This window comes from Pangasianodon hypophthalmus, chromosome 22 (assembly GCF_027358585.1).
Source record: "Pangasianodon hypophthalmus isolate fPanHyp1 chromosome 22, fPanHyp1.pri, whole genome shotgun sequence".
NCBI lineage: Eukaryota > Metazoa > Chordata > Actinopteri > Siluriformes > Pangasiidae > Pangasianodon > Pangasianodon hypophthalmus.
In genome coordinates, this window is record NC_069731.1 from 20,689,429 (window position 1) to 20,701,628 (window position 12,200).

Consider the following 12,200-nt stretch of genomic DNA (forward strand, 5'->3'; position numbering starts at 1 on the left):
ACAAGAGAAGCAGGAATGCAACCAGGAGGGAATGAGAGAGCAGCAGTGGAGGATAGTGATTATAATATCCACATGCAGGCGGAGCGTCTGCTCTCAGATGACACCTCGGTTCAGTTCAAGCCCAGACATGATGGAGGCGAGGCGAGGCGAGGCGAGGCGCTGCAGGTGGGATCGTGCTGCATTACTGTCGTGTCTGTGCTCAACAAGACCTGCCGTTCCTCACCAGGGGCACCGTAATGACGAGGCTGGAAAGGTGGAGACGATTCCAAGCACCCTGAGTAAGCACAGTGAGAACCGTCAGCGGGACGGCGAGGGGTTCGACCTGTCAGGGGGCAGAAATACCTGCTGACGCCCATGTTTCTGACACACTTGGACTCAGACTGGTGAGAAAACTGTGGATGCAAACCATTTGACATGGAGATCAGAAGCAGAGGAACAAAAGAGCACCAGCACGGAGGCGCAGTTCTTCATTCATTCCAGAGAAAATCGTGCTGCTCTTTCACACACAATCAACACACACACACACACACACACACACACACGAAATGGCGGATTGTGCAAAAATACACTGATCTATAACGTTATAAGCATTGTATATCTGTTGAATAGAGCTTTAAAAGGAGCTCAAACACACACACTCATGGAGATTTAGGGCTCAGGTGCCTTTAGTGGTGATTTTATGAAATGTCACCGAATTTCTGTGCTATGAAAAATAACAAATATTTCTGCTTCTGTATACAAACAATCCCGAAAACTGTAAGAGAGGAACAATCTTCCATTTCAGCCCCAATCTGCTGGTTAAAACCAGCCCTGTGACATGATTACAGAGGATTACAGCACGCTCGGCTGCTCTGATCGGAGGAACTGATGTTCCATTGTAGCTCAGGATCAAAGTCTCACACACACACACACACACACACACACACACACACACAGCAACGTTCTGTTATAGTCGCCTTTATAGTGTTTATGATTATTTCCTTACGCAAAGATTAGAGGATGTGGAACAAACCTCACACCTTCGAGGACAATCAGAGGCCTGCGCTAAAGCGAGTCTGCGCTCGTTCACGCGCCGCCTGTCAACAGCGCGCGCTACAGAACCCGCCGGAGAACCCGGAACAGCGCGTGCAGGTGCACGGAACCACCAGCAGCCAGACCCACATTCTCCTCATCACAATCTCAGCATAAATCCCAAATCCTCCGCGTGAGGCTCAGATTACTCACCCGCAGAGCCGACAGGTCGATCTCATCCAGGCTCCGGGCCGGAGAGTCGCTCGCCATCATGATTCCGTCCTTTTTACTGTCGCTAAAAAACTGCACAATTAAAGTCAAATGTCGGAAACTGCATGTGGAGCTGGAGAAATTCCGAAATTCCTCAGACTCAGCAGCAGCACATCAGATTCTCTCTCTCTCTCTCTCTGTCTCTCTCTCTCTCCCTCTCTCTCTCTGTTCCCCGGATGATGGCTGCAGTCCCCCGGTTTCTTCTCTGCTTCCACACGACCGACGGCAGCTCGAGCGATTTCGGTGCTACATTGGCGCGCGCGGATCGGTCCTTGGCTCGTGACGGTTTTTTTTTTTTTTTCCTTGCTAAGGCGAAAAAGAACCGGAGCGCGCGGACGCGCAAATCAGCTCGCGGTGAAACTGTCAATCAGCCCGTTCAACCGGGAGTGGCTGGGCTGAGGGGGCGGGGCTGAAGGGCTCACACTCACGCCCATCATCCGCACACACACACACACACACACACACACTTGGCACATGCGCACGCACGGGGTGCACTTACAGTAGCAGGCTGCAAAACTTCCTGTGCGTGTTATTTCGTGATAGTGTGTGTGTGTGTGACTGTGTGTGTGTGTGACTCTGTGTGTGTGTGTGTGTGTGTGTGTGTGTATGACTCTGTGTGTGTGTTTGTATTATCTCCTGTAAAAGTCAGTTTTCCGTTTTCCGCATCTATAAATACCATAAAATAGATCTTTTCCTTAAACAGCTGCCGCTTTTAATTCTTTTATTTCTGGTTTTGCTGTCTCACTGCTCTCTCTCTGCTGTCTCACTGCTCTCTCACTGCTGTCTCACTGCTGTCTCACTGCTCTCTCACTGCTGTCTCACTGCTGTCTCACTGCTCTCTCACTGCTGTCTCACTGCTCTCTCACTGCTGTCTCTCTGCTGTCTCACTGCTCTCTCACTGCTGTCTCACTGCTCTCTCACTGCTCTCTCTCTGCTCTCTCACTGCTCTCTCACTGCTGTCTCTCTGCTGTCTCACTGCTCTCTCACTGCTGTCTCACTGCTCTCTCACTGCTGTCTCACTGCTCTCTCTCTGCTGTCTCACTGCTCTCTCACTGTTCTCTCACTGCTGTCTCACTGCTCTCTCACTGCTCTCTCTCTGCTGTCTCACTGCTCTCTCACTGTTCTCTCACTGCTGTCTCACTGTTCTCTCACTGCTCTCTCTCTGCTGTCTCACTGCTCTCTCACTGCTCTCTCACTGCTGTCTCACTGCTGTCTCTCTGCTGTCTCACTGCTCTCTCACTGCTCTCTCTCTGCTCTCTCTCTGCTCTCTCACTGCTCTCTCACTGCTCTCTCTCTGCTCTCTCACTGCTCTCTCACTGCTCTCTCTCTGCTCTCTCACTGCTCTCTCACTGCTCTCTCACTGCTCTCTCTCTGCTCTCTCTCTGCTCTCTCACTGCTCTCTCACTGCTGTCTCACTGCTCTCTCACTGCTCTCTCTCTGCTGTCTCACTGCTCTCTCTCTGCTGTCTCACTGCTCTCTCACTGCTCTCTCACTGCTGTCTCACTGCTGTCTCTCTGCTGTCTCACTGCTGTCTCACTGTTCTCTCACTGCTCTCTCTCTGCTGTCTCACTGCTCTCTCACTGCTCTCTCTCTGCTCTCTCACTGCTCTCTCTCTGCTCTCTCTCTGCTGTCTCACTGCTGTCTCACTGCTCTCTCACTGCTGTCTCACTGCTGTCTCACTGCTCTCTCACTGCTGTCTCACTGCTCTCTCACTGCTGTCTCACTGCTGTCTCTGTGCTGTCTCACTGCTCTCTCACTGCTCTCTCACTGCTGTCTCACTGCTCTCTCACTGCTGTCTCTGTGCTGTCTCACTGCTCTCTCACTGCTGTCTCACTGCTGTCACTCTGCTGTCTCACTGCTGTCTCTCTGCTCTCTCACTGCTGTCTCTCTGCTCTCTCACTGCTGTCTCTCTGCTGTCTCACTTCTGTCTCTGCTGTCTCACTGCTGTCTCTCTGCTGTCTCACTGCTCTCTCACTGCTCTCTCACTGCTGTCTCTCTGCTCTCTCACTGCTGTCTCGCTGCTCTCTCACTGCTGTCTCACTGCTCTCTCACTGCTGTCTCGCTGCTGTCTCTCTGCTGTCTCACTGCTGTCTCACTGTTCTCTCCCTGCTGTCTCTCTGCTGTCTCTCTGCATGCTGGTTCTTCTTTCTGTGCTCACATTAACATCACTCTGAAACCATCATTTGCAAAACCTCATCATATAGACAAATCATTTGCAAGAGAAATGCTGTGTGAAATGTAAATCTATAAGAATGGTGTTATTTAAAGCGAGAGGAGGTTTAAAGTTCACACATCTAATAAACACTGGCATAAATAAAAAATAATGAAATTATTATCAATTATCAATAATTAATTATTATCAAGTAATGAAATGAAATTAGAGCATGGTGTTAATACAGGCCACTGTGCTCATGGTGTGTGTTGAAGCAGAAACAGGAGCAGGAAGCCACATTTCTGACAGAACAGACACGGGGTTGCCAGATCTTTAGAAAAGCAGACTAATGATTAAAAAAAAAACCCAGCTCTACAGCCTGAGCATTTCACATTACACCCTGTACAAACCCTGTGCACAAATTTTAAATCCTATACACACACACACACATATATATATAATGTTATGAAATTAAACTAATTAATTTAAACACAATACGAGACATCCATACACAAGAGCGAGTGGATTAGAATTTATAACACTTTTACTTTTTTCTGCAGAAGTCCAGAAAGGACATGCATTTTTTTTTTTTCTTCTAATCTCAAGATAACAAAAGTTGTTTTTCTCAGGAAGTCAAAACGCATGACGAGACATACACGTTGTACATCAGGGCTTCATATGAGCGGATAGAGCTGGTGCAGTGGCGGTGCGTCTGCCTTACAGCTCCAGGGTTTCATCCTGAGCTCTGGTGACTGTGTGGAGTTTGACTTTATTTTTTCCCAAATTTGGAATTTAAAAATAGAGTATATCTATCTATCTATCTATCTATCTATCTGTCTGTCTATCTATGCAGCAAATTAGTGTCACTTAATGGCGATCAGATGGATCAGTTTCATGGCCCGCCAGCTTGAGGAACGTCTCCATGGTCATCACATGACATAACACCTGTAAATGACAGAGTGCCACACTCTAATGCCTGAATGCTGCTGCTGCGAGATCTCAGAAAATAACTTTACTTACTGCGAGATCACAAGAAAAATAAATAAATAATCCCTGGCCTTTCTGGACTTGTGTAATTTTCTACTGGACCACAGTAACGTGTTACTCATCATCTGCCTCACTGTCTGTCTGTCTCACTGTCTGCCTCACCGTCTGTCTCACTGTCTGTCTCGCTGTCTGCCTCGCTGTCTGTCTCACTCTCTGCCTCACCGTCTGTCTCACTGTCTGTCTCACTGTCTGCCTCGCTGTCTGTCTCACTCTCTGCCCCGCTGTCTGTCTCGCTCTCTGCCCCGCTGTCTGTCTCACTGTCTGCCCCGCTGTCTGTCTCACTCTCTGCCCCGCTGTCTGTCTCACTGTCTGCCCCGCTGTCTGTCTCACTCTCTGCCCCGCTGTCTGTCTCACTGTCTGCCCCGCTGTCTGTCTCACTCTCTGCCCCGCTGTCTGTCTCACTGTCTGCCCCGCTATCTGTCTCACTGTCTGCCCCGCTGTCTGTCTCACTGTCTGCCTCGCTATCTGTCTCACTCTTTCCCTCACTCTCTGCCTCACTCTCTCCCTCACTCTCTGTCTCACTCTCTGCCTCACTGTCTGCCTCACTGTCTGCCCCGCTGTCTGTCTCACTGTCTGTCTCGCTGTCTGCCTCGCTGTCTGTCTCGCTCTCTGCCCCGCTGTCTGTCTCACTGTCTGACCCGCTGTCTGTCTCGCTCTCTGCCCCGCTGTCTGTCTCACTGTCTGACCCGCTGTCTGTCTCACTCTCTGCCCCGCTGTCTGTCTCACTGTCTGCCCCGCTGTCTGTCTCACTCTCTGCCTCGCTATCTGTCTCACTCTTTCCCTCACTCTCTGCCTCACTCTCTCCCTCACTCTCTGTCTCACTCTCTGCCTCACTGTCTGCCTCACTGTCTGCCCCGCTGTCTGTCTCACTCTTTCCCTCACTCTCTGCCTTGCTGTCTGTCTCACTCTCTGTCTCACTGTCTGTCTCACACTCTGTCTCACTCTCTGCCTCACTCTCTGTCTCACTCTCTGCCTCACTGTCTGCCTCACTGTCTGCCCCGCTGTCTGTCTCACTCTTTCCCTCACTCTCTGCCTTGCTGTCTGTCTCACTCTCTGTCTCACTGTCTGTCTCACACTCTGTCTCACTCTCTGCCTCACTCTCTGTCTCACTCTCTGCCTCACTCTCTTCCTCACTGTCTCTTGAAGTCAGTTTCAGCTACTTCGGGATGTTGAATGCAGCTCGGATTCTTACCAGGAAAAGAAGCTCTGATCACATCACTCCAGTTTAATTGAATGTAACTGCCTGCTATTACAGATTTGCTACTGACCTATAAAGCTGTAAATGGTTTTTCTCTGGTGGATCTTACTGATCTTCTGGAACACTATAACCATCTCGAGCACATCATTTAGCTGAGGCAGGTATTTTTAGTTGTTCTCAGGATTAATCACAGCTCAGCTGGTGTTTTTCTTCCGTCACCCCTTCACCCTGGATCAGTGCTGAGCATCAGGAACACAGGTTCTGTAAATGGTTTTAAATCCAGAGTAAAAACCTCTTTAAATCAGTTCATTCATACCGACAAATCTACTGGGTTTTTAATTAACTTTAGTTTTTCATTAACTTTATTTATTTTTTTACATTTTTTGCTTTGACTAATTTTTGTTGTTATGTAAAGCGCAGTGAGATCTAAATAAAAATTATTAATTAATTGATTGAGTAATTAATTAGTTAACCCCTGCGAATGTAAGAGGAAACCCCAGACTGTACTCAGGTACATGCTGTATGGAGAGACACGCAGTGCATGCTGGGATGCAGTTAAGGTGTTGGCGGTCTCCATGGTAACGTGTGGAGATGTTTTGGGGGTTTATATAGAATTAGTACATGTGTTCATCATTTTATTTGTGTAAATAATGCTATTTGTTTTAATGCATCAGTGTAATGAATCTAATGTGTGCAAAAATCAGCAGGAGTGAAAACGGCGGAACTGGCAACACGGAGTGATAACGCACTTCCGCTCACCTTCCTCTTATGTAACCGCCCCGCCCCTTTTCCTCTGTCCTCGCGCTTCTGCGGGAAATAAACATCCTTCATCCTCATCCTCACATTCACACCTCAGCTGAACCACACCGGATGTTTTTGCACTCAGTTTTTATTTTCAGCTTTTTTTCAGTTTGAGCTGATGAACAGGACCTCCTTTTCCCCTCCTCTTCCTCCTCCTCCTCTTCCTCCTCTCCCTCTTCTCCTCTTCCTCCTCCCCCTCCTCTCCTCCTCCACCTCCTCCTTCTCTTCTTCTTCCTCCTTGTCTTTCTCCTCCTCCTCCTCTTCCTCCTCCTCTGTGCTGAGGATTCTCTCCTCTCTCTGTGCAGCTTTAAAATCAAACATCTCATTCTGAATCCTCTGTTAATGTCGTGATGTTCACATTCATTCAGGATTTAGAAAAAACCTGCAGGGATGAAAAGCATGGAGGGTGAGACACCTAGTGGTGATGACCGGAAGTGCAGGAGGAAGAAAACAAACACGTGGGGAACAGAAGGAAAAGTGTGGAGTTAGAATCATGCCATTAGAATGAATTTGAATCCCACCATCTGTGCAGTAACTGAATCCTGAAATTCAGAATGAAGTAATGTGTATAATCAGTTCCTAAAAGGGATTCAGTCTGATTCAGTCTGTGTTAATTCACTTCCCAAATCCACCATCCAGGTAACGCGCAGGTCAAATCAGCGACACACACACGGCTCCTAATGCTCCTGGAGACAGCTGCAGCACATGTACAGCTTCAGCCTCCTGAGCAAAGTGAAGCTCAAACACCTTAAGAGTGAAATTCAGTTTCAGATTTTAGATTGCTCTTTCGCAAACCATAAAATTCAACTTCAGATGAAAAAAAAAAAACAATAAAATACAATTTCAGATTTTTGCATTTCAAATCAAATTTCTAACGGCACAATTCTAACTCCACAGGAAATAAACAAAGAAAAGGAAGAAGGAAGGAAAAACAAATAAGGGAAGTATAAAACTGAGACATCAGGCCTTCCTGAGAGCATCAGCTGCAAATGGTCTGTTACACACATCCTCTCTAAAGATTCTTTATAAGTGCATGAAATAAACGATATTGAGATCATTAACACACACTCAGGAGTTCCAGTGTAAACTCTGGACCAGCTAGCACACCAATGCTAACTTTCATTCTCCTAATTTTTTAAATTTTAATTTAATTTCCATGTCTGATCTGAGATCATTCCCGCTTTTCATCCTTTACTGCACCTCATACACATGTGTTATCATTTAGCTTCACGTTGTTGTGTCTGATTATTTTAGCTAATGATGGAGTCCCAAGCTGATTATCATACACTCTCAGAAAAGAAGGACTGAACTGCACGGCTGCTGGTCTCAGGTGCAGTGATCTCTACCCTCATACCTGCAGTGTGTCTTTATTACACAGTAGTGTGTGTGTAGTGAAGCTTCACACTGATTTACAATTTCATCTTTAACTAGCTTTTAATACATTAAAGTTCCACTTCATCCAGCTGTCCAGGTGAAAGAGCCACACCACAGGAAAAGCACCGTTTTCTTCCAGTTAGAGTTTAATAAGGAAATAAACGACAGTCTGATATCATGTGACACTGTTAGTGACAGAAATGACTAAAAATAAAATCAATCAGTTGTGTAGATTTTAGTAAATTCTAAACTCCAAAGCCAGCTATTTCATTACATTAATTATATTACATTCAATATTATGCAAACATAAATAATATATATTCTATAAAGTTATGAAGGCCAATATTTGGAGTTGTTCATATTAAAAGAGAGAGACAGTAAAGTGTTAACGTTCACCTTCGCAACATGTTCCGGAGTTTTTATACCACATTTCCATCTCAGCTCAGCACAAACCACCACCACCACTTTCACCTAAAAACAGCTCCCAGGCCATCAGCTTCACGTGAACTTGTGAACTTTATGTTCACGTGAACTGCATGTCGTCTCTGCTGCAACACTGAGGCTCAAAACCGAACGACTTTATGGTTCAAGACCTTAAACACTTAACATCACAGTTTTCTTCTTGTATAACATTTGGATTGTAAGTAATCTCTCTCCTACGCAGTGGATTCCAGACTGAAGAATCAGTATTGCTTTGCTAAAAATCACTGTAGATATTATTTTAATGAAAGATGGTGAAGTCTGTGTTGATGCAGGCTGATAATTCTGGAAGATTGTTTTTTTTTTTGAGATGCAGCCAGCGTTATGCAATATTTTCACATGAATTCGTGTGAGACATGATTCACACTTTAAGTAGGTTAATCACGCTGAAAACCGGATCTGAACTCCTTCATATAGCCACATAACAAACACCATAAACACAGACACAAGGAACCTGACAAAAATCAGGACTTTCCATTTTCCAGGCAAAGCAGCTGATGAGTGAGAATCTGAAGATTCATCTCGTCTCACAAAAAAAAAAAAAAAAACCCTAAAAACCCCTAAAATACCCTGATGCTTTGTGCAGCACAGAGCTGGAGAGCGAGCTGAACTTCATCCTCGTGCTTTAATGTGAATCTTGAGGAAGTACAGAAATAACTTCAAACACATTTCACAAGTTGCGCGTCAGTTCCTCACCCACATGTGAAGACTTTGTGCTGCTGAATAGCCGTGGGCCGATGCTGACACACCAACACGAGCGAATACTGTTAAAACGAGTGACAAACAAAACACACACACACACACACACACACACACACAAAACCTGCCTTCAAACACTCAGAGTACAGGCCATCCCTCTCTCTCTCTCTCTCTCTCTCTCTCTCTCTCTCTCTCTTTTAAAATAACAGATAAAAAAAAAACAAGAGCTGTGAGTTATGAATGCAGAAGAAATCTGCAGAAGAAATGTGATGAGCAAAAGTATTGACACCCCATTTCGGCCGGGAGGGATTCTCTAAAACCTGAAATACTGCTTCTCTGTTGAGTCAGGAGTATTTCTGCACAGTATTTCCTTATATGTTATAGGTTTATATCTATATTTATTTTACTTAAATCTGCTCATTGTTATTTGTATAGTTTTAAAAAATTTGGTTTTATCTTCTCTTTCCCACACAGTGGAGATAAAGACAGTGATAAAGCTTTAAACTGACGACTGCGTTGTGTCTCACTGTCTCCCAGACGACTTGTGCACAAACCCCTCCAGCGAGCGACGAGGTCAAAGGTCACGCTCAGAGGTCACTCTCGCCCAGGTGTTGTCTGTGAGGAATTTAGGGTCTTTTTTTAACCTCGAGTGTCGCGTCTCTGATGCATAACTACGTTCAGTTAGAGCGGGGACGTTATTATCAGCTCACTGCGGAGTATCGGCTCTTACTCACAGCTCTCATTTCACAAATCTAAGAACAGCTGTGATGACTGCTGCGTCTCCGATAGAACACAATAACTGCTGTGATGTGAAAAAATCTTTACAAGCAACGTAAAATCACAAGAAAATAGTTTTAATCCAATTAATGCATGTGTATTTACTCATTAAAGGCTGTTGCTGTTTTTTTTTTGACAACTGATAATCTGTGAAACATAAAATAACATCAAATAATCAACATTTTGCCGTCATCAGGTGTGACTGCATTATCCACTCCCTATACAACATTCAACCTGCTGTCTTACACAGAGATAAAAATACACATTATTCATCATGTCCTTTCATTCATTGCACATATCCATTACTCCATATTCCAGAGTGCTCTTGCTTTGCATTTTTTAAAATGTCTGTTTGTAAAATTGTAATAATGTAGATTTAATTTAAAATTTAATTCATCTGAATGATTTTGTTAGCGTATATAATCATTTAAAATGTTTTTTGGTCACAGGAACACTAAAATCAGATTTTAATTAGTAGGTTAAAAATCTAGGTGAGGTTATATAATATCTTATAAAGCTTACGATTTTTTTTTTTTTTACTAATTTTAACCTTGAAATTGTTTTATTTCACTGGCATTCTATAAATAAGCGGAAAATTACAGATCTGCCACTGGAATGAGACAATTTCAAGCTTACAATGAGTAAAAATGTCTATAAATATTTTAATAATAATAATTTTTATAATTTTTAATTATTACATACACTCACCCATATTTAAGATGCACTCTGATTATTATTAACAATAATTAAAGGCAGGAATGTCTGTTTAATTGTTAGGATACAACGCCACAAACATGCCGTTTCCTTCTCTGAAACTTCCAGAGGCACTTCATCGGAAAGTCCTGATGGCTTTAAAATCATCAGCGCACATAAAATCAGGAAGAGGAATTAAACACATAAAAGTGTCTGTGTAAATATGGCAGACTTTTATGTCCAGTACAGAGAAATACTTTAAATAAGGCGATGTACAAGGCCTACACACAAAGCAACGTTCTGCATATAAAGCTTCTCACATTTGGCACTTTGTTTTTAATGCGTCCGAGGCCACGGAACTGTAGAGCGAAAAAAAAAGCATGCTGTGTGACACGAGAAACAAATGAAAAGGTATTTTGTGGAATGTGTGAAGATAATGAGGAGATAAAAACGTTCCTCTCTGTGTGTTTGTTGTCGTATAAGTTCCAGTTGCATAGTGTTAGACAAGAACGAATATATTCCCACAGACTGAAAACACAAATGAGCACAGAGTCACATGACGACTCGAGGCAGAGGCTCAGAACCCTCCTGAGATAAACCCTCTGCACGAGGAACCTGCTCTGTCTCTCAGGTCCACACCTCCATGGGTACCATGGCCTCCTTAGAACCGATGGGCGGGAGGAGGTTCTGCTCACTCAGGAAGGAGAGAGGAAACTGGACAAGGAAGCCTCGGATCTTCTTAAGTTCCTCCTGAGCTTTCAGAGGATCCTCTTTATCCAAACTGGACTTGGACAGATATCCTTCCAACTCCAGGATCGTCCTCACGTCACTCGACGGCAAACAGCGGAACACCTACAGACGAGGACGAACGTTAGATCCAGGAGACACGACCATTTCTGTCTCAGCATCAAGATACATTACAACATGATACAGATTTTTGGTAGAGTGCAAAAGTTTGTACACCCTTACAGCATGAAGATGAAGAAATCTCTCACAACAACACAATTAGTTCCTTTATCACAAACTTGCATATTAATGATATTAATAGTATTAATAATAAATGTTATGATATTAATAGTAAAATATTTTTAAATGATCCAAAATGTTTGTACCCCCCTTTCTGAATGTGGTATAAATATTCTCAAATAACACACAAGTCCATTCTTTACATTCATAACTTTCACAAAAATAAACCCTTTCACGTCCTTTGAACAGATTTGAGTCTTCTCAGGTGTAACATTAAAATTAATGATTTATTTTTTAATTAATATTAATATCAATTGTGTTAATATTAATAATTGATGCAGCTGACCTTCTGGTAGATGGTGGCATTGCGAGCTGCAGTGGTCAGCCACACCTCCTTGTAGAACTGGTCACTGATGGGGTCTGAGATGTCGATGCTGGAGTCTGTGTGAGCGCCGAGGATCGTCCTGTTCAGGGCAGAAAATTCACCCATTTAAAACCAAGGGAAAACCCATGAAATGCAAATGCACGTTATTTCTCTGTGGTTTAGACCCCAACGTGTGAAATGGAATCCAGAGTAAAAACAGAAAAATGCAAAGCTGAAGCACAAAAACACGCATCAACACACCGAGTAGTAGACTATAATAATTACGAGACTATAATCTGTGACGTGAAAGCTAGTTTAGTCATTATATCATTTATTAAGTTAAAAAGGGTTTCTCAAGGGTTCTCTGG

General features: G+C 43.9%; 2 protein-coding genes across 11 annotated transcripts in view; both read right to left on the minus strand.

Annotated features, from left to right (window-relative positions):
* tnikb (TRAF2 and NCK interacting kinase b) overlaps positions 1-1,654 on the minus strand; it is a 59,221-nt gene extending 57,567 nt beyond the window's left edge. For 5 of the 9 annotated variants that reach the window (XM_053227936.1, XM_026938131.3, XM_053227935.1 and 2 more), the window contains exon 1: positions 1,225-1,654. In XM_053227936.1, coding sequence (XP_053083911.1) covers positions 1,225-1,284 — 60 coding nt within the window. In that variant the 5' untranslated portion in view covers positions 1,285-1,654. The remainder of the gene's footprint in view (positions 1-1,224) is intronic. The other 4 variants (XM_053227937.1, XM_026938130.3, XM_026938133.3 and 1 more) reach the window with 2 other exon arrangements.
* An 8,211-nt stretch (positions 1,655-9,865) lies between these two features.
* The window catches only part of pld1b (phospholipase D1b), a 41,504-nt gene continuing 39,169 nt past the window's right edge, over positions 9,866-12,200 (minus strand). For both annotated transcript variants that reach the window (XM_026938053.3, XM_026938054.3), the window contains exons 25-26: positions 11,815-11,932; positions 9,866-11,354 (exon numbers count right to left, since the gene is read on the minus strand). In XM_026938053.3, the coding sequence (XP_026793854.1) occupies positions 11,130-11,354; positions 11,815-11,932 (343 nt within the window). In that variant the 3' untranslated portion in view covers positions 9,866-11,129. The remainder of the gene's footprint in view (positions 11,355-11,814; positions 11,933-12,200) is intronic.